The sequence below is a fragment of the Lethenteron reissneri genome, chromosome 23, assembly GCF_015708825.2.
Source record: "Lethenteron reissneri isolate LAM-NWPU_2019-01 chromosome 23, ASM1570882v1, whole genome shotgun sequence".
Classification (NCBI taxonomy): Eukaryota; Metazoa; Chordata; class Hyperoartia; order Petromyzontiformes; family Petromyzontidae; genus Lethenteron; species Lethenteron reissneri.
The window spans coordinates 4,051,237-4,072,444 of record NC_083801.1 but is presented as its reverse complement, the minus strand read 5'-3'; the positions used below and the strand labels follow the sequence as shown (position 1 = coordinate 4,072,444).

General features: G+C 41.1%; 1 protein-coding gene across 1 annotated transcript in view; it reads right to left on the bottom strand.

The window, feature by feature from the left end:
• Positions 1 to 1,777: 1,777 nt before the first annotated feature.
• LOC133345862 (cyclin-Y-like protein 1) overlaps positions 1,778 to 21,208 on the bottom strand; it is a 35,140-nt gene continuing 15,709 nt past the window's right edge. The window contains exons 3-10 of the mRNA XM_061556913.1: positions 19,693 to 19,739; positions 19,258 to 19,358; positions 11,774 to 11,809; positions 10,790 to 10,844; positions 7,791 to 7,910; positions 7,361 to 7,527; positions 5,674 to 5,836; positions 1,778 to 4,676 (exon numbers count right to left, since the gene is read on the bottom strand). Coding sequence (XP_061412897.1) covers positions 4,560 to 4,676; positions 5,674 to 5,836; positions 7,361 to 7,527; positions 7,791 to 7,910; positions 10,790 to 10,844; positions 11,774 to 11,809; positions 19,258 to 19,358; positions 19,693 to 19,739 — 806 coding nt within the window. The 3' untranslated portion in view covers positions 1,778 to 4,559. The remainder of the gene's footprint in view (positions 4,677 to 5,673; positions 5,837 to 7,360; positions 7,528 to 7,790; positions 7,911 to 10,789; positions 10,845 to 11,773; positions 11,810 to 19,257; positions 19,359 to 19,692; positions 19,740 to 21,208) is intronic.

The window sequence follows — 21,208 nt, the reverse complement described above, 5'->3', positions numbered from 1 at the left end:
AATAAATTTGTAATTTACTCACTTAGATGCACTTTAGTAGCAGAATTCCGTACAATCATAACACAATACTATTCTGTAATCTCATTCCAAGATTCACATACAATTTTCACACGTAATGTTAAAAGCTTTTTTTCCTATAATTTGCTATGGAACTGTAACCAGTGGAATTTGGGCAAAACTTAAAATAAATAATAAAAATTGGAATGTTTGCTATCTAGGGCCTATGTGCCCAGTGCAGATAAAAAAAAAATTCGAAGGAACGTCAAAAAAAATAACCAGAGTAACATTTGTCAAAGCAAAACTCCGACAAGGAAAAATGACAATCAACACACACGTACAACTTTACTCAACCATTACGTAATATAAGTACGTGAGAGCACATCTCAATAAGTTTGACTGTCATGACAAAGACAAATACATGAAAATAGCCAGTATGGAACCGACTATTCTCAAATTAGTGTTAAAGAGAAACCTTAAATCGGGCCACCGTTACTAGGACTGTTTACCCAGGGGAAGCCACACGAAGAGTCCAATGACTCTTTTTCATGATGGTCCCTACATTGTATGTCTTTATATTAAGCTATTTTCAGCTGTGCAATGAATGTTTTACGCACGTGGGCTGCAACCGCAGCATCAATGCCATACGGACAGGACAGACGATATTAGTCCACACTGGCTCTACCGCTTTTAAACTAAACGAAACTACAGTAAAACCTTGGATTGCGAGCATAATTCGTTCCGGAAACGTGTTTGTAATCCAAAGCACTCTTATATCAGTTGTGATCACGTGACGCTCGGCAGACAAAGCGTATACACGTACTACTCGTATTGCAAGACCTCGCTCGTTTATCAAATTAATATTTAAACTTTTTGCTCGTCTTGCAAAACACTCGCAGACCAAGTTACTCGCAATCCAAAGTTTTACTGTATTTATTTTTCTACAGGTTAAGCCCCAGTGAGCCCAAGAGCTCTTTTTTAAGAAGCGACTTGGCCACAAAATGATAACTCAATGAAGCGGTTTTTCACGTGGAAATGTATAGCAGTCAAATGCCATCAACGCACGTTTCTAAATGTGGAGGGAAAAAAAACCGAAGGATCCAGAGAAATCTCCACGCGACCACAGGGAGAGAGAGACACGCAAACTCCAAGTATACAGGCATCGTCAGGGTTGGGATCGAACCCACGATCTCCCGTATACCGGGCGACGTAGTAAACATCTACGCCACCGTGGTGCCAGTCAGAGTGATAGCAACCCGGCGCCCTACGGGAGGGAAGAGAGTCGCAAAACATTTGTGCGATCCACCAATGCTCCCTGCCTCCACAGTGCTGGCTTGCCGGCGTGGAACACCACTACTGCCTGGCAAAGATTCCCTTGTAGTTGTGAAGCATTACTCTCATCAGGGGACACTTGTATGTAAAGGTTTTCCCTTTTTTCCCGTCGGGTTTCTTCATAGCAATTACCAGTGTCATACACAGAATGCAAGAACAATTATGGTAATACTTGATTTTTGATAGATAATGGCATTTTTTGGTGTTACGTTTCATAACAGTTCATGCCAAACATAAAATGTTTACCTATTTATTGTACTTCTACAAATTATTAATTACATATCCCTTTCACTATTCCCAGGTTTAAGTGTAACCTATTTAACGTCTCCATAAAAAAAAAACGCGAGTGCCAATGTTACACTGGTTTAAATAACCTTACAAGCTTCGCTTTCTTTCCCCACCCGCCCCCCCCTCCTGTTGGACCACCACTTCACAACGCCCACTCGAATACGGCAATACATCTTCGGCGCGCAATCCGGAACAGGGTCACGCGCGTTACGTGCGTGGCGGCCCCCACAGATAGTTACTACAGCAAGAAATAACAGTTCATCATCATCATCAACACCGTAAAGGGTGCATCGTTACGTACACAATTTCAACAATACCAAGTATCGTTGAATATAAGATTATCATGTGTCAATCAAAGCAAACACAAAGGAGTATATATGGCATGCTATGAACGCATAATTTAACAATGGTCAATGGATGCTACATTTTCTATGCTTTTGTATAATCCCAAGCATCCCAATACTGCAATATGTTATTTTGTTATTTTACCAAACTTTTGCGTTGAAGTAACGATAAGGAATCATATCCATCTTTAGCACCACACTCTACACGAGGTGAATGAGAAAATATCCCACGTCGATCACATGCTAGTATCCATTCATGTTCCGCACGGAAGATAATACAATGATATCATATTCCTGCCAAATGAGCACGCGTATTTTCTTTTTTCGTAAAATGTACATTTTCAAAAACTATCTACAATACGCTTTAAAAAAAAAAACGTATTCACTTGTCATTTGTATTCATGTGCAGAAATGCTACTTTAAAGTCGATGTATTATAAGCCACGGATGCTGCACACAGAAAACAACTCAAGTGGATCGAAAGTGCAGTCTTTTGTTCATTCACGTGAAGTTGATATTTAAATAAGTCTGCAACCAAATCATCATCTGCTAGAAATTACGACAAATTGAAACACCTGCTGCAAAAGTGGACATTGTTGACCGCTTTACACTGGCAGAAGCAGCTCATTATACGTGCAGGTGTCAAAGCTAAAATCTGAAAATGACGTACAATTAAATCGAGTAACATGAATGTCCCACCATGAATTTCATTAGCCAGGTGCCCTCTATACAATGTGATAATGAGCATCAATTAACTCTGAGCTAATTAAAGGAATTCAGTAGAGTAAAATAAAACTTACTCGTCATCATATAAGCTGTATTAAGAAACCAAATTATTTTCTGTTAATAAAAATGTACGTTCGGGAAGAGTAATGCATTATTACTTTGAAACATTTATATATAAGCCGCAGACATTAAGAAAATAAACAACATCTCGGGATAAACAAATCAGACGGATATCCTCACAAAAAGAGGCGGTAAACAAAGAATACCGCTGCAAATGAAAAAAATATATACGAAAAAAAGTCACAAACCGTACAAAGTAAAAGACAAGTAAATAAGGCAAAAAAAAGTGAGGAGAGAAAAAAAATTCCAACTACAATAACACGGTCTTGATTTCCATTTTCTTTGTTTGCTAGAATGTTCCCTGCCGTCATCCCACACAAGAAACCCCACAGGCCCGCTAGTTACTCCAGCCACTCCTACAGCTCCCGTTACAATGACCCCGATACAGCAACGCACAATGCCACTAAAAGGATTCTGGAATCCTGGAGCGAGGCGGTCTCTTGGGGCTTCAGGCAGCTCACTTTCTCTTTCCATCATTTCTATCCAAGCTGGATAGCCCTGCTTTAAAAAAGAAAATACAGCTTGGCCAAGCCAATTCATTAAAAGGGTCCTCTGCATTATTCACATTATTGGTTGTTGCGCTTAGCGTTGTGTGTGTGTGTGTGTGCGCACAAGCGCATGCAAGTGCACGACGCACATCTTAGGGTTCACACTGGAGTAAACATAAGGCACACGGATAGTGCACGCACGCGATATTCACACAATTCACATTCTGCAGAATTAAGAATTTAAACAATAGGCCCCTCCTGATGTTTTTTGACGGAAAAAAACCCAACGCATTTCATTCGACTCATTGGATTCTAGCTCCAGGTCCGATCTTCTGCAGACTCTGGATACGGAGTGTTAAATAGCACTGTGACTGGTTTATCCATTGTATTAAATGTTTTCTACACCCATAAAACCATACACACAGAGGAGCTGTTTATAAAAAGTATACCCTTTTCGATAGTTCTATTTGAAAAGAGACTCCGACCACGCTTCCTATACCACCCCCATCCACAAACGACTCAAGAGATTGGTCCAATGCTTCCTTTTCCATATGACAGACCGTCTTAAATCACTGACAATTAAAATGTATACATGAGGTCTACAGAAGTACTTGCATTACCATTTAGAAAACTTCTGAATGCTTCACCATTCATGCTAGGCTGTGCTTATTCAAAAACCAGCACGTACCATAAGTATAACATCGACTGCACAGCTACAAGTGCTGAAGATGCAAACATTATCACAATGCAGTTAAGCTCTCAACTCTCCCCAGGCCTCCTTCCCCAACTGAGCTCGCATAACAGTTTTGCAGTTATAGCTCCACTGCCGCTTGCCAAACTTTCCATTGCAAAATGCCTTTCGTCAGCCATTATTTTCTGTCACTTGGGATGTCTGGTGATGACTCATTCATTACCGTAATTTTCAAAAATGTTTACGCTATTGGCAAGAATTAAGGTTCTACTTTGGGAGCACATGAAACTACTTTCACTTAGAAAAAAGCGAGTTAAAGAAATGTTTTTTAAGACATTTAAGCCCTTAATATATGGTGCAATATACTTTAGCAAAATCATAACATTTAAGCGATCGCTTTTTTTGCGTGTGCGCGTTTCTATATTTCCAAATTTGTCACGTAAAACAGAAGGATGTCAAAAGGGCTGGCAATGCACAGAATCGCACCGCATACTTTACCTTGCAAAAAATATTTCCGACAGCCTCAATGTACGTTGAATTAATTGAAGTTGTCGGATGCGCTCGTTCACAGCCACTACGGCAGAATGGCTGCGAATGTCCGTTTTTCGATTAAATTGTCAGCGCTGACGGACTTTCGCAGAGAAGTCTTCGATAAATCTCTGTATTTGTCTTCACAGAGACGGGAGATGGCCTGGAAAGGGAATTTTTTTCTCAAGTTAACGTCAACAGATCCCAACATTTGTAACGAGCTACCATCCGTTTTTTGTCAAGTTATATCTGCATCAAAACGCCTCGTTTAAAATAGACTAATGCTGAAGTCATACTTTACGATAACAATGCCAGGCATCAATACCAAACAAGACACTACAATAACACAGGTTTAAATGTGAACAAGGCAGCCGAATAAACCTATACAATTCTCCTGCTAATTCGATCTTTATTTGGATCTCTTAAGCCTCAGACACCACTAAATGGCACTTCATCATCTTAAGTTAATCAAGACTGCATATGGAAACTGCATACCCATAACATCTGGGATGATAATGAGCTTGTGAGCCAAGTCCAAAGCTTAAATGGTGCAAGACAAAACAGGAATGTGTGCAGCCTGGGTTTACCTAGAACGGATCAGCAGGTGCATGCACATACCCGAGTTCATTTCACACAGTTCCTTTAAAGCCCAGGGACGTATTTTTTTAAATTACGATTTTAAAACGTTATCAATTCTAAACTTTGGCAGTTCTAACAAAAAAAGCACGTGCTCATATTATCCAAGGTTATATCAGAAGGCCCCTAAGGTTGCAGAGAGTCCATGATGGTACACACTTTGTATATAAGGATTTGCATTTACAAGGCGTTTAAATGCCTCCGCTACTCAAAGTACTTGCTTGGTATCACGTCATCTTAACCATTTTAATGGCCTGCGGCAGGTCTGGCCTAGGCAGCTGCCCCTGTGCAGCACAAGGTTTACACAGCATCAGCCTTCAACTGGGCATTCATGTGTCAGTAGGGGGGGGCAATATTGCTACGTGATTTTTCCAATTAAATAATTCTGCTGTAAATTTACCAAAAAATATATATACACATGTCCAAGACAAAATAACAGTAATTATCACCCTGTCAGGAAACTAAATGTGTTTAATACGTTTGGCTGTATCGTAATGCGCGCAAGAGAATGCACGCATCCTCACCTCCAGTCTATGGGCCCTCTCCTTGCAGAGGGGCTCCAGAGGGAAGCTCAAATTGTTGCAGTCGGCCAGCGAACGGAGGTCAAAGTAATACTTGGCATAAACACTTGCTGGGACGTTGATGTTAAACTGCAGCAGCTCTAGAAACTGCCTCTCCAGTTCATTCCTGTGGGGGGGGGGGGGGGAGGAAAAAATTACCCCAATGAGCACAAATCATCACGCAGCAGCTCAAGTATGTGTTTGACGGGCACGACGCCAACCCGGTAAGGAGCCCTCAGATATGGAGGCATCTACGTTGAGGCGCCCCTCGCTCTGCGAAAGGTGGAACAAAATAAATGATTAAACTTTAGCAACTGTTACGTTGTCAATACACGAAAGGACATGGTCAAACGTATGGTTTTCTCTCGAGTATCATATTATTGTGTATATACAATAAGCGTATTATACATCCAATCGAATGGTTATAACAGGCAATTAATCTACTTATGTGTAAATTAACCAAGTTTGGTAGCAATTCAGATAATTAAAAGACTATTCTCAGAAGCAGAATCTTCATTCAGACTGAAGGAATCCGATGAGTTATGAAACTCTTTCACAGATGTCCAGTATTCTAAGTAGGGGATGATTGGCAAGGGACAGGAGGCGCATGCGTGTATGTATGTTGTTGAACTTCTTTTGCACAATACATATCCAACCGCGCGAATCAGAGTTGCGGGCAAAGGACAACAAACTAAACACAAAAAGCAGTTCCAAAGAAATGAGTTTTCAATCTAGATTTGAAAGTGCATAGCTCCGGTGGCTTCCTAATAGCAGGAAGCATGAACTAACACATTAGTCAGTAACTCCGCCATGAAAGGCCCAACTTCATAGCACATAGATCATAGGTGGAATAACACTGCATCTCTATTATGTTGAAAACTATTCTGAATTGTAAATTTGTCATATGCAACTGGATTTGTTACTTAGTCAATATGAAAGTGCTTTTGGATTATTCCATACATAGCGTAACTGTATCTTATTGAAACTCAAGTAGAGTTTTGTGATGTTGTTCTACTGTTTACATGCATCCTGTATTGCTTTGTTCCAGGTCTCCCTTAAAAAAGAGAGACGTTTAAATTCAACAGGTTATTCACCTGCTTTAAATTGTGTATTTAAAAAAAGAAAATTCTTAAGATAACACTTTACACATCCGTTATCAAAAATGTAAACATACCTTTTGATTAAAGCACCATTTCCTCTACTCCAACAAAGATCACTTGTATAATATTCAGTGTCAATACAATGTGTATGTACTTTACGTTTGCATGAAAACTTGGCCACTGAGAGATCTATAAGAAAGCAAAGGGTACGATGAACGAAACAAATTTTTTTATTTTACCAGGTAAGGCCCACTGAGCTAAGTAGCTCTTTTTTAGAAGCGACCTGGCCACAAATGATAGCTCAACAAAGTGGCTTATCACATGGAAATGTATAGCAGCAAAATGCCCTAAATGCATGTTCCTAAATGTGGAGAGAAAAATCCACGCGACCACAGGAAGAGCATGCAGACTCTAAATATACAGGCGTCAGGGTCGGGATCGAACCCACGACCTCCTGTATACCAGGGCGAGGTCGTTAACATCTCCTAGCCACCGTGGCGCCCACAATACACGAGGGCACAGCAGAGAGAGACAGCTGTGGAGGCACGCACACGTCATCGACAGCGATGTCCTTGAGGATCTGGCAGTAGTCCACATTCCACACAGCTTGGTCATCCCACACCTTGGAGGACAGCAGGATGGCTCCCAACAGTATCCGCTTCCAGTTGCTGGGGCAGATGTCGATCTCGCCGTAAGTCATCAGCCTTTCAACGTACACCTGCAGGGAGAGTGTCCACAGAAAGCACAAGTTTCAATTTAGATTTTTTGGTATTAGTAGTTTCTTTTCACCGAAATCCACAGAAGGTAACCGCACGGTCCTGTTCACAGGCACTTCCGTAAAGAAGTCCTCGTCTGACAGACGGCATGAGTGGAGTAAAGCGTAATGCGATGATGTAAAGGAACAAGTTGATGACAATTAACAAATGATAGGATTAATTTGACTAATGGTACCTGGTAGATGGTCTAGGCATGCCTTCTTACCAGAGTGATAATGGCACATTCAGCTGTGAGTTGGGCTGCGCTGAAAAGGTTTCTCAGGAAGCGGTAGATGTGCCTGTGCTCCGGGTCGTTAACACTGTAGTCCACTGGCACTTCCACTTTCTGGAACAAGGAGTGCACGTTAGGTTCTTTTCCATGTTTTTAAATGACAGCTCAACGCGAGCCCGGCACAAAATGCCGATCGCAGCACGGATGGGGTGGGGGGGGGCAGAAACCCCCGCGAACGGCAGCTCGATTTCGGCGTGACAGGTGCCCAACGAAGCGGGGGGGGGATTGTGCTCGCTGTCCCACCCAGGTGGGGGACCGCGTGCAAGGGCCTTGAAGGCTTACATGGGGAGGGGAAGGGGAGTAAGATACATAACATATTGGGGGAAGCAAAGGGACAGCGGGAGGAGGGGGAAGGGCACATTAGGTTATTTGTCAACATAGAAGTGTCAATTCACGTAACTTTTACAGCTAAGAGAAGCATTGTTTACATTAGTAAGTATGCATGTTACGCACATCAAGTCCTGTCGAAAATCCATGATTGTTATGGAATACATTTCCTCTGGCTTTGCAGCGCACTACCACTTACAGGAAGTGCACAATTACTACCCAGTCATGTAGATATATGTTTATGTAGGCTGACCTCATTTCACTACACTCATGCCAACGAACACTCATGCCATGCAAAATCTCAAGGATAACTACAAAAGCTGCGAGGATGAGTGTGTTTGCCAATAGATCATCCCAAAGGACAGATCCCCTGAAAATGGATGGAATTCAAGTGGTGAAATAAACCTTCTTCAAGCTATGCTTCTGCACATTCGTCAATAAAATGTGCAGAAGGAGCTAATATACTCGCATTTAACATGTTATAGGTTAATTAGCTTCTTATAGTAATAGGTTTTTACTCTTTCAAATGGTACAAAAATGGACACCTTTATACAAGGGATCATGTTTGCAATAACCACAACACAAGTAGTCAAAATGCAAACAAAAAGAAACAACTCTGATAATGATATGCACTGTCCTTGAAGTTGATTGGTCCACACTCGAGACAGCTTTTCTTAGAGCCTAGTCTCCATTGGTGTTGGACCAGATGTTACTTTTTGTTTACATTTTGACTGCTTGTGTTGTGGTTATTGCAAACATGATCCCTTGTATAAAGGTGTAAGTTTTTGTACCAGTTGCCACTGGTAAAGGAGGTCTCATAGGGTAATTAGCTTCTTGTTAACAAGCCAACATTGGACCTTATGCCTCAGTGTATCTTTGTCCGTTGACTCCTAGACAAAAACCTCCTCACAACAACTCAGTTATGGCAGTTGTTTGACCATACTTCACCACGGCGGTCAGAGTGGGTTGGTGATGGGGGCGGCTAGGACTTGTTCAGACAGCATTCACCACTGATATTAACCGTGGATGGGATTCAAACTTAGGCCGCAAGACTTGTGCGTGAAGAGCAGGGTGCGAAACACCGCAGCACCGCTTACTCCGTAATCGCCTGTGAAGTGCGGTACCCAACGCATCTGGTAGAAGGGTCTACAGTGTCTTGTAATGTAACGAGGTATAAATGCCAGCTGAATAACACTGCAATGACTTATAACTGGAGATAAAACGGGATACACAAGGCAACGAGTGCATTTTTATAATTGTACAGAAGCTCATTGTGCGCTGGTTTACTGATCGTAAAACGAGTGTGTTTATTCAGGTAGAAATAAGATAACGTTAGTCCATGAGTGTATGGGCTTCTTGGAGCAATGCTTTCCATCAACACTTGATTAATCGGCAAAAAGTCTGGACTGCATTCGACTTTCCGAGTCTCAAGAGCAGTGTGAGGAAGGCCAGAGCCATCCACACAACGCAGCAGGGCCTGTTCAACACAAAACACTACAATTCTGTCGCGTTTCGTGTGTATGTTTCGACACAATTAATTACCTTTAAGCCTACAAGACAGTGGTCAACGCATTTCGAGCAATTATCCTGTTTTGAAAATACAGTGGTCCCTCCATCAGTGTGGTGATTATGCTACCGTGTCTAATTTACCCTCAACTATAACTACTTTGCCTGGGGTTTAACAGCTTTCGTATCATACTCTTCAACAAAGTACACAAAACACTGAATTAGTGAACATATTATCTCTATATATATAAAATGGAAATTTGTGACTATGTGTGTCTGTTCAAAATGTTTAGCGTACTTCCCGACATGCAACAAACTTGAAATTTGCCATGTGGGTACTTTCCAGACTGTACACCATGCAAAAATTATAAAAATACACTTTTGTATTTTTTTGGGGTGGGGAGGGGGAGCTCAATAATGCATATTTTTTAGCCCGGAAAGTGAGCTGTGACGTCACATCTGTCATGTGACCCGCGCATGCGTAGTGCTTAGCGCGCTGCGCTACGAACTCGGCGACCCAAGTTCGATTCTCGCTCACGGCCACCACCGGTGACGATTATTTGAACCGGTCCTGGGCCTCCCCTAGGTCGACTCAACCTCAAACGAGTAATGGGTTTGGTGTGAACATCGCCACTGAGAATACAAAGGCGGCCGGGCATGGTGAATCCAAGTACCGGACAAAGCCGGGTAGTAAAGCTAGTATACTATATAGATTCATCATATATAACAATCTCATTATACCCCTTGCTGAATACCTAGGTTTAAACATAACAAAGAAGTACATTTGATATTTTCAGAATTTAGATGAGTTTTTTTGCATTAAGCAGCCTAGAAAATCTCCATACACTTTATTGCTCAACTAATTCTAACTGTAAATATATACAATTTTAGCTCATTTAGCCCTTCTGGAACATAATTATAATTTACACCATCCGAATCAGTCGCTTATTCACTTACGACCGGCTCTATACAGGCTAGATAATTAAAATCTATTGAACAACAATGTAGTTTAAATTAAAACAAGTGTTGGCTTCAACTTAACATAAGTATGAATCTATAATTCAGTGAAGAGTAAAACGTACTCCGTCTACTTTACTCACCGTTAAAGGATGACGTTTCTCATCAAATATGTCAAGAGTTCGGATAGTAGTATCCCTGTGAATGACAAACAATTACACTTAGAAAATATCGATACGAATACAATTTTATAATAAGGACATTTTATTGAAGACAAAAATATGCAACCATTAGATAAAGTGAAAGGGTTACAAAAAAAGACCTCATCTGGGCATCGGTATTCTGCAGGATATCGAAGCTACACCAGCAACAACACCACGTGACTTTCGTGTTGCCACAAAAGCTTCACGCTCATGCGTCGCCGTTTCAGGTGCATCACTGAAACGTTTCATATTTACCGTGCCGCTAAACATTGTTCAAATATAAAATGAAAAGCTAAAGTACAGCAACTACGCTATGGTAACCAGGGACAAATTTTGGGATGGTAATATGTCCCCCATCATTTGTAACATTTTCACAAATGGTTCAGGGACAAAAATGGAGATGACCACCACCCAATGGAAACTCGTTGACTGGAATTCTTAATACCAAAAAAACTCCTTCGCTCCACTTGACTTCATATTACATTGGTGTTAATTACGCAGGGTGATACAATGGGGTAAGATAATCATAATGCGATAAAACCTAAGTGTTTTCTTACATTTTCAGTTACTTTTCGGTGCCACTTAGTAGCAGGAACATTGAGATGGTAAGTGCTAACCATATATATGAAACCACTAAACCATTTTTCAGTATAACACAATTGTCACAGACATTCACCAATCCTTGTGAAAATATACCAGCGTTACACTGGCAGCTGTCATGTACTGTATCCATGCATCGATGTCTTAATATCAACTTTTAAAACAAATATCCACAACTAAATCATGCATACTATGAATGGATGGTTAAACAGGTGAATCTCATAAAAATGAATCTCAATAGTTGTATCACGTGGTTATTGTCCTGCGTTTTGAGAATAACAGAATATTCCTTGAATAAACAGCCGTATGTAAATCTGCTCTTACCTGTTTTTAATGTGGTAGTATATTGCAAGTGCCACGCTGCAATTAAAAGACAACATTATTTGAAAGTATTTTCTTACGTAATTTAAATTTAAGTCAACATGCACAGAGGCATGAATATTTTTTGACATTTGAAGAAACCTACGGTAAATTAATTACAACAATAATTGAAGCAGCTTCGTATAATTTGGAAAGAATGTTTTTTCATACAATAAAAGTTACATACATTCAATTGCAAAATGATTTACGTTCACAATGAACTAGTCACACGATGCCAACAGACATACATGTCTGGTTTTAAATCGGGTCATCGCCAGTACATGTACACAGCCCACCAAATGAGTACATTAGAAGCTCAGTGGGTGGGTGAGTTCAAATTACCTAAAACTTCAGGTTGAATTACAATTACTTGTCCTAATTTCCTGCTGACTTCATTGTCTCAAGAATTATAGTGCAATATATTCCACGATGTTTTAACTTTTACAAAGTGTGCACTCACTTTTAGGTTGTGTCATTTAAAATAGAAGCCAACAAAATCTTGTGAAGTCAGTGAACAACACGAATAGCATTTCTCCATCATGGCACGAGATGTTTCGCTGAACAGGCAGACAATCTTAAATGGTGACCAATATATTAATTACTTCACCAACACAACTGTACATCATCAAAATAATTATCATTGAGTAATCCAAACCCCAATGCCCGTTAAGATTTTAAATTTAAAGAACCTGGGGTAAGGCAGCAAAAGTGTGCGCAGACAAAAATTGCTGAGGATTTACAGGAAGGTGGTTAAGAGACATGCTGGAGGAAATGCATAAAATAATCAAAGACACATGAGCAGGGAAAGGTTGTCAAATGACTGGGGAAACAACTCCAATATCGTACCATTATATAAGAATATAAAAGAGTGTACGAGTTCTACACGGATGCGTTTAATAAGCATTCCAGGAAAGATGTTCGTGAGAATTATTCTGCGGAGCATCTAAAATCACGTCAAACTGTGCTTAAAAAAAACCACACGATTGAGGATTCAAGCAGGGAGACCGTTATGTAGCAATGAAAGATTTTACTACCAGGCAAATAACAAGAGTAGAGCTGAAAAGTGAAGAGGATGTTTGGATTTATTCTGCAGCTTGTAAGCAAGCAGTATTATTCTGTTTGGACAGAAGGTACAGGGGAACTTCTGGGATATTATGGCATTCCCATAAAGAAAAGCTGTCTACTTAAAAATGTGTAAGGGATTTATGATGTTACATCTGAGATGTGTACACCAATAAATACACAAGAGTGTGGCTGATGATGAGGACCACTGTCTGGAAGAGGTGAATTTATCAACCACTTTGTTCAGCATATATGCAAGGGAGGAAGGAAGGCCGGTGACACAACCAGACTACGGAGTGGACACCCGTAGTGCAGCATTTTACGGACCTAGAAAGAAGATGGTGCATTACTGTAAGAGCCGACCCTTCCAGGATGATTGTGATATGTGGTGGCATTAACAGCTTTGGCATTGATGACCTCTTTACTTTCAAGGAAAGGGACATGCAATACAATAAAACCCTCTCTATCCGTGAGGGTTATGTCCTTGAAAACACTCGCGGATGCAGAATTCGCGAATGCAGAATTCGCGAATGCAGGAACCTTGTTCCAATGGGAAAAATGTATGTTACGTTCCCGGCACAAGTGAACATCGGGGGGGGAGGGGGTTGGAATGGTAAATGTTTAAACCAAATAATAAATTATAAGGAACAATTTATTTTTGTAATTATCTTTGATGATGATTTGATGACGATGGATGTGGTGGTGATGGTGAGGAATTCGGGAGGATGACTCCTCAGGAGATGCAGGTGTTTGATAACAACATCGTTAGCCGCAACACTGTCCTCGGTTGCATTCGCGTTCTTTTTAACGAACCTCACAGTCCACTCGTTTATACCAAGACGTATCAACGAGTCGAAGGTAAGGACGTATGAAGTAAAAATGCACTACAGCGAGTTTAGAGCGAGATAATAACTGCGAGACCGAGGACGACGCGGGCAGCCGAGGTGGCGTGGCCTAACCTTCGCAGACAGTTTCAAATGTAAAAGTCTGCACGCACCTCCCCGGTGAAGGTGGCCTGGCACGACGCACACCCGCGATTACTGGAGTCTGGCGGGTCGCGAATAGGGAATTAGTATGCATTTAGTAACTCACGAATAAGCGAAACTGGTTAACAGCATCTTCCTGGTTCTTTCGGTAAAGTCACGTAGAAGGGAAGTAATAAAATAATAAAAATAAAACATAATAAAATAATTCTCACGACGTTTCAGCCACAACACAAGCAGCCGTCCTCAGGTGAAGACCAGGTCTGTCGAGGCGACAGCATCTAAATGAAACACCACCATGCTTGGAACGTCTATTTAAGCTGGGTTGGAAGGGGGGGAAAGTGCGCATTGACAAAATAATCTGCATATCAAGAGGAATTTAGCATATTTATGGGAAATGCAGGAATGCGACTAGTACTACTCGTGAAATGCGTAGGTGGGCGGGGGTTTTTCAAAGTCATATTATGCCAATGCATTATGCAGGATTAGCAGCATCAAAGGGAGGGGATAGGGGTAGCATTAATAAAGGGAAGGAAGCATTTTAAAACCCTGCAGGAGGGTTTTTTTGTGCATCCCCTGTTGCTTCTGTCAAAACGAGTCCTGGGACACTCGACAGAAACTCGTGTTTACCCAGGACACGGAGCCCTGCACCACAGCAACAAAGTGGCATGGAGCGCTGGCTGTGAGGAATTCTGTGTGCAAGTGCCAAGCCAACACATGTACAACAGCGACCATGGCAACAGCTGCTCAAAGGGGGAGTATTGCCTTTACTTTGATGACATTTACATGGTGTCTGGTGGCAAGGCTACTCATCAAATTGGCAGAAGAGAACCGGGACAGGCGGTGAAGTGGTTTGAGGGCCAGGAGAGATGGCAGGGTCATAATATACGGTTACACGGAATCACATTTTATTCACTCAATTTTATTTGCTTATGTTTATGGTGCCAATTTCATCAAAGCCTGATAGAGTAAAGTCATTCTATATTTATTATAGCTGGATTGATGACCAAATCCAGTTTCATACACGGATCCCACCGTTTTTATGCATGTCAGAAAGACGAATAATTACAAGATAAAGCAGGATTTAGACAAGATACCTTCCTAGAACTAACTATTTAAAACTATTTTCATTTTACCAGTTAGGACTCACTGAGCTATACAGCTCTTTTTCAGAAACGACCTGGCCACAAATGATAACTCAAAAAAGTGGCTTATCATGTGGAAATGTATAGCAGCTATAAGGCACGTTTCTAAATGTGGAGGGAAAAACCAGAGGACCTGGATAAAAATCCATGTGACAACGGGGAGATCATGCAAACTCCAAATATACAGGCAGGGTCGTGGTTGAACCCACGACCTCCTGTATACCAGGCAAGATAGTTAACATCTCGCCACCATGGCGCACAGAAGGAATGGGCATGGACTAAACTGGTGACATGTCAAGCAAAGAAAGGAATATGAATGGACAATGACCAATTGGAATTGGAAGAAATAACTTGCATAATAGTATCTGGAGGCTAATCAAATCGTAACCTAAAAGCAATCAGGTCTCAGACTTGGGAATTCTAATAAAACTCCCACTTTTACAATATAAAATGCCATATATGGGTTATTTGATTAATACAACAATTCAGCTATCTTTATCAATCTTTTTAAAGTATGCGATGCAGTTAACAATCATATCCTAAATTCTAGACTAATAGCCTGAGGGCTTTAACATTGGCGTGCTGCAATGCAACAATTGGTTACGATGATGTGTTTTAATGCTGTATTCTTCAGAGCCTCAGGTCTCCCTCAAAATAAACACTCAGTTCCAATGAGCGCTCACCTAGTTTTCAATAAAGATCATCTAACTCTCAACATGTTGGTGGTAATGTAGATCGTGAATGCGCGTGGTCTATAAAGAGAACTGTGTAAAGTGCATATTACGGTTACATTCTAAATTACGAACATGAACTCGAGCTGCACATTAATTTTTTTACTACCTCACAAAACTGCAGAGGACACCGTGGCCATTTATAACACTGGCTCCGTGGACACGAGCAAGGTTCCGCCAGGGCTGATACTGTTGGTCACATGATCCCCGATACCCCACACAATCAACGTTGCGGAGCGTCACGGCCCACCGACGGGGAGAAGCGGCGGTGTCAGTGTGACCGCCGCCAGCTGACTATTGCACAGAGACAAAGCACGGGATGCAGGGCGCCCGGGCAAGCAGATATTTACGAGAGCAGGTCTGAGAGGAATACAGAGGGCATTCTGACCTTATAAATGTGAGTCTTAATACATTTGAGCCTTTACTCTTGTGCGACTTGATATTCTCGTTAAATAAAAGCTAAAGTAACCATGACTGTTCTAACTTAACCTATAAAAAAGGCATTACAGTAATCACACCTGAGAACCTTCAGAACTAACTTTGCAAGAAAAAACATAACTGAATATACCAATTAAAATGTTTTTTTAACATATGTCAATTAAAACGTTACATTGTCTCCAAGTTATTTAGAAGAGGGACCTATGTTTGAACGAGCAGACAAATATTAAATGAAACTGAAGTTCCTGGACAAAACCGATGCGAATGCAGGGCAATACTAAAACTGTGCAGAGATGTATCAGCAAGCCACTTGTTCTACTGCCAATCACTTAGAGCAGCAATGGGCAACCCAAACGAGTTGGTGGGTCACAGGAGCTGCCCTCTTTCACCTCATTGGGCCGCAAGCTTGACATCGTGCTTGTGCGCCGATCATGACCCCACGCATCGCCCGAGACCAGGGGTCAAGCAACCTGCTGCTCCGGAACCGCATGCGGCTATTTAATACCTACGTGACTTTACCGAAACAACCTCAGAGTATGAATCCTTGCAGTCAGGAAAGCTTCAAATCTAGAATTATTTAATGAGTGTTTCGTGACATTATTCCTTGAGGGCCACCGTCTCGTATTCACATGCATTGCGCATATTGACATAACGAGTTGTTTTTACTTAATGGCTCTTCTTGTTATTTTGGTTGCAGCCCCCTGCTCAAGACACACTTGAGACCAGGCCATCGCAAGAGGCTCCGTGGGATGCATGCAGCCTGCAGGCCGCAGGTTGCCCCACCACTGCTGTAGAAGCTCTCCGAGTCGGGAAGAACATGCAGATAATGAAATCTGAGTAATCCACCAACGACGCCCCTTCCAAATTGTTTGATTACACCACACGCATAACCAAACAAAAGCATCTAATGTTGATTTGAATAAATTCAGCATGCAGTTGAGGGATGTTCCTGTTTAAATGCTTAAATGTTTACATATTGTCCACATGTTACAAGTCGCCAATACAAATCACTTGGAATGTGCATGGATCCAATTTGACTACTGTTGTCACGTAAGCCATCAGAATTCGACACGACACGAAGTCTCAAGGTGCACCTAGCTTGGCACAAGCGCCACAACCTGTACAAATCCCAAGCACCAGTGCAGGAAATGCATGCTGATATTTAGCACTCGGCACGACAACGTGATCAAGTTTAAATTCAAATTGCAAACAAGTCAAAAGAGTTTCACTGAACAGTGTAATCTAAGTCAATTGTTTTTGTGGGTTAGATCGCGTAAATATATAAATGTGTCGTTAAAACCCGCCACCACCCGACACAGCCAACTAGTAAGGGTTGTCACGTAAACAGAACGTGCCAATTCGTCACTACTACAGCAAACCGGTGTGTTGGAGAGCCAAGCCACAACATTTACAATCTGAGTACGACGTTTCGCCAGTAATTACAACTAGCTTCATCAGGCGACAGCCAGATTTGTGGAAAAGTCTCTTACTGTTCAGTTCCTTATATAGAGGCGTAGATGTGTTGACCACCCTTCTGCGGTCTTGCACAATTATGGGGGGCGGGATTACTGAGGCAATGTACATTATGTATGTGCATTATGCGAGCCCTTTGAACTTGTCCTTCCTGTCTATTGTGTTTATTAAAATAGCCCTACCAACGGTAATCCCTATTGAAGTACGCTGCCCTTTATAGGCATGCATTTAAATAATGTATTATTTGATGATTTGCTTCCACGCAGCACTAAGACGGTAGCTATCCGAACGGTTAAAGTTATTTTGATTTCTTTCCATTTCGATAGATTCTCTAATTAGTGTTGGCCAGTAGTTGCTAGTTTTGCACAAAGCTTCAACATTATCTAAATCAATTGAGCGTCCTTGTTGGCACGCGTGTTCTGCTACTGCTGACAGTTGCATTTGGGAGAATTTTATATTTCGCTGATGTCCTTTTAGTCTCGTGCTGATCATTCGTCCTGTTTGCCCAACATAACATTTACCACACGTGCAGTTAATCCTGTACACACGTTCTGTTGATAGCTTCGGTGATACATATTTTGTACCAGATATTAAATTCCGTATTTTATGTACCGTGCCAAATCTGACTCGGATGGTGGTGGGTTTTAACGACACATTTATAATTTTATACGCGATCTAACCCAAAAACCTATATTATGGATGATATTGGTCGCGAAAGCGTACGTGTTAATCTGTTTGTGTGTTTAGTTTGCTGTCCTCCTCCTGCACCTCCGATTAGCATGGTTGGGTGGTTTATAGCAATACAGTATATAATTTAACGTTGGGTTTCTATGGCAGTATATAGTACGGTGTAGACTCGTGTGATTTAAGAGAATAAAGTTTAGATGGAAGCATATTATATAATTTTTACGACGTAGAATTGTAATGTATTACTTACTGTTAGTAACTCAGCTTACTGTAGAGTATAGTAAGTATACTGATGATACTATGTAGTTTATACTTTAGTTGTTTACGTGTTAGTTTTAGTTACTGCAGCTACATACTATTAAAACTCCCTCCCTTTATTAATGCTACCCCTATCCCCTCCCTTTGATGCTGAATTAGTACTATTCAAATACCTGCATTTCCCATATCCTCTCCCTTTGATGCTGTTAATCCTGCATAATGCACATGCATATGTAGTACTAATCACATTCCTGCATTTCCCATAAATATGCTAAATTCCTCTTGATATGCAAATTCCTTTGTCAAGGCGCCCAGCTTATATATATGCTCCAAGCTCGTGTGCTGTTTAATTCAGACTCTGTCGCCTCGACAGACCTGGTTTTCACCTGAGGACGGCTGCTTGCGTTGTGGCCGAAACGTCGTGAGAATTATTTTATTGTGTTTTATTTTTATTATTTTATTACTTCCCTTCTACGTGACTTTACCGAAAGAACCAAGAAGATAGCATGGTTGGCTATGTACGGTGTGAAAGAAGTTCAAACAAACATGCATAAATGTTTGCATTTTTTTAAAGAAAGAATTTCTCTCTGTTTCGTAACGCGTCTGTGCTCCAATTGGTGGCATCGTGTTCTGTCAACCGCAGATTAAGTGCGTCCACTTCCCTGACTCACCATTTAATAGTGTATTTAAGGTTGGGCTGGCTCACTGTGCTGTCATCGAGAAATATGGTTGAGCAGGAGCTGTACTTCTTCGAAATTTGGGCAGGAGATACCTACAAGGCACAATCCATAAAAGTGGTGTAAATTATCACTCACGCAGCGCACAAAAGTTACAACAATAAATAATCTTTTTTTCTAAAGCAAATTAAATACTCCCTGATGAATCACAGTTACACACAGCTGTAAAGGTATTGGAGCTTGTTACGCAAAGGGTTTCCAAAAAGCCGAAAGGTTTAAGCAAATAAAAAAACATTTTCTTCTCTGACATTTATGTTGGCTCCGTTCTAAAAAATTATTTCTTTCCCAGTATATTCCCTTCGATTAGTGAATACCGGTGGAAACAGGTAGGCAAAAACAACAACGTGGAGGCAGTGACATGGTACTCACCGTGACGCTCACATTATTTGAATAGTTACTCTTTCTCTTCTCTCTCACTGTAAAAACATATTTGGAAATTGTGGGAAACACACATGTCCTTGTTCACACACGTACAAGCAAATGGGTATGTCATCATGTTGACACGGCAAATAAACAGCTATTTAAAAAGTGAGGTTTGAATGAACATTACCATACACAGCCCTTTTGCCAATCCAACGATGGATGAAAGCCTCCACATACCAAGTGGGCTTGGGTGGTTACTTTACCATATTTCACCAGACTGGTTAGTACGGTTTGGTGAAGTATGCATCAACGTTGGAACGTAGTATGGTCTATCGATGTATTTTGCTGCACTGACCTGGAGCCGATAGGGTAGCCTCGCAATATCAATGCCTAATAACAACAATATATACAATAATCTTATACATTTCATAAGTTCTTATTTGCCAGAGCAGTACATGGAGGCATTAGATAGTTAACTTAGAGTAAAGTAATTCAATACATCCTCCAGAGTCCAAATATAAGTATGACTTTGTGATAAGTCATCAGCGGTTACCCTATGGAAAGACTTGGCTCTGCCACAGCAATGTGGAATTGTTCACCACTGCCCTAAGCAACCTTCAAAACATGCCGACTTCAATTAGCGGGAAATGGGTACGAAATAACTGTCCCAACATAAAGATGAGTTGAGATGTTAAAACATTTACCCTCTAATTTTTAATCCGAGGAAATGTTGACCGGTGAAAACGCAGCCTTTCATTGGACACAACCACCGATACCAAAAGCATGACCCTCCAAGCAGGCCCGCCTATATTGAGATATCTTTGTCAGGACAAATGAAAGGCTCAGTGAAAGCAAGCCCCCACACGAGTATATTGTGCCAGCAGCCAGCTGAAGCACAAGGTCACGTCAGGGCAAGACGAACAAAACAAATTCGTTCCGCTCCAGCGACAGTGGGGAGGGGGGAGATTGAAAGAGCAGCAGAACTCGGCAGTGACAGCCACGTTGCTTGTGGACATCACTCCACAGCACGTAAAACCATTTTTTTTCAATGTAAAAATTATTAAATGTCTTGAATATTTATCGCTGACATTGACATAATCACACACGAGAGACTGTCCTTTTCAGAGGTGCAGACAATGAAACGATTAATTCCAGATAATAGCATTAAAAAAATGTTGGCAAAAAAGGGATTACAATAAAATTGTACAACAACGAAAATACAATGAATACTGCAGTGACAGTGTAACATTTTTCTGGGCACAATCCACTCGTAAACGTTTGTTGTGCTAACACGACAGACGTCACACACACAGCTTAATCGCATTCACCTGTGATGCAAGGTAAAGGTAGAGTGCAAATTAAAAGGCACATATTTTAGGGTCGACTTAAAGATTGTTCACGGCAGTGTGAATCAAAATAAAAGGAATCCGATGAGCTATGAAACTCTTGCACGGATGTCCAGTAGGGGCGGATCAGCAAAAAGCCCGATAGGAGTGCAAAATAGAACAAGCCGTAATATAAG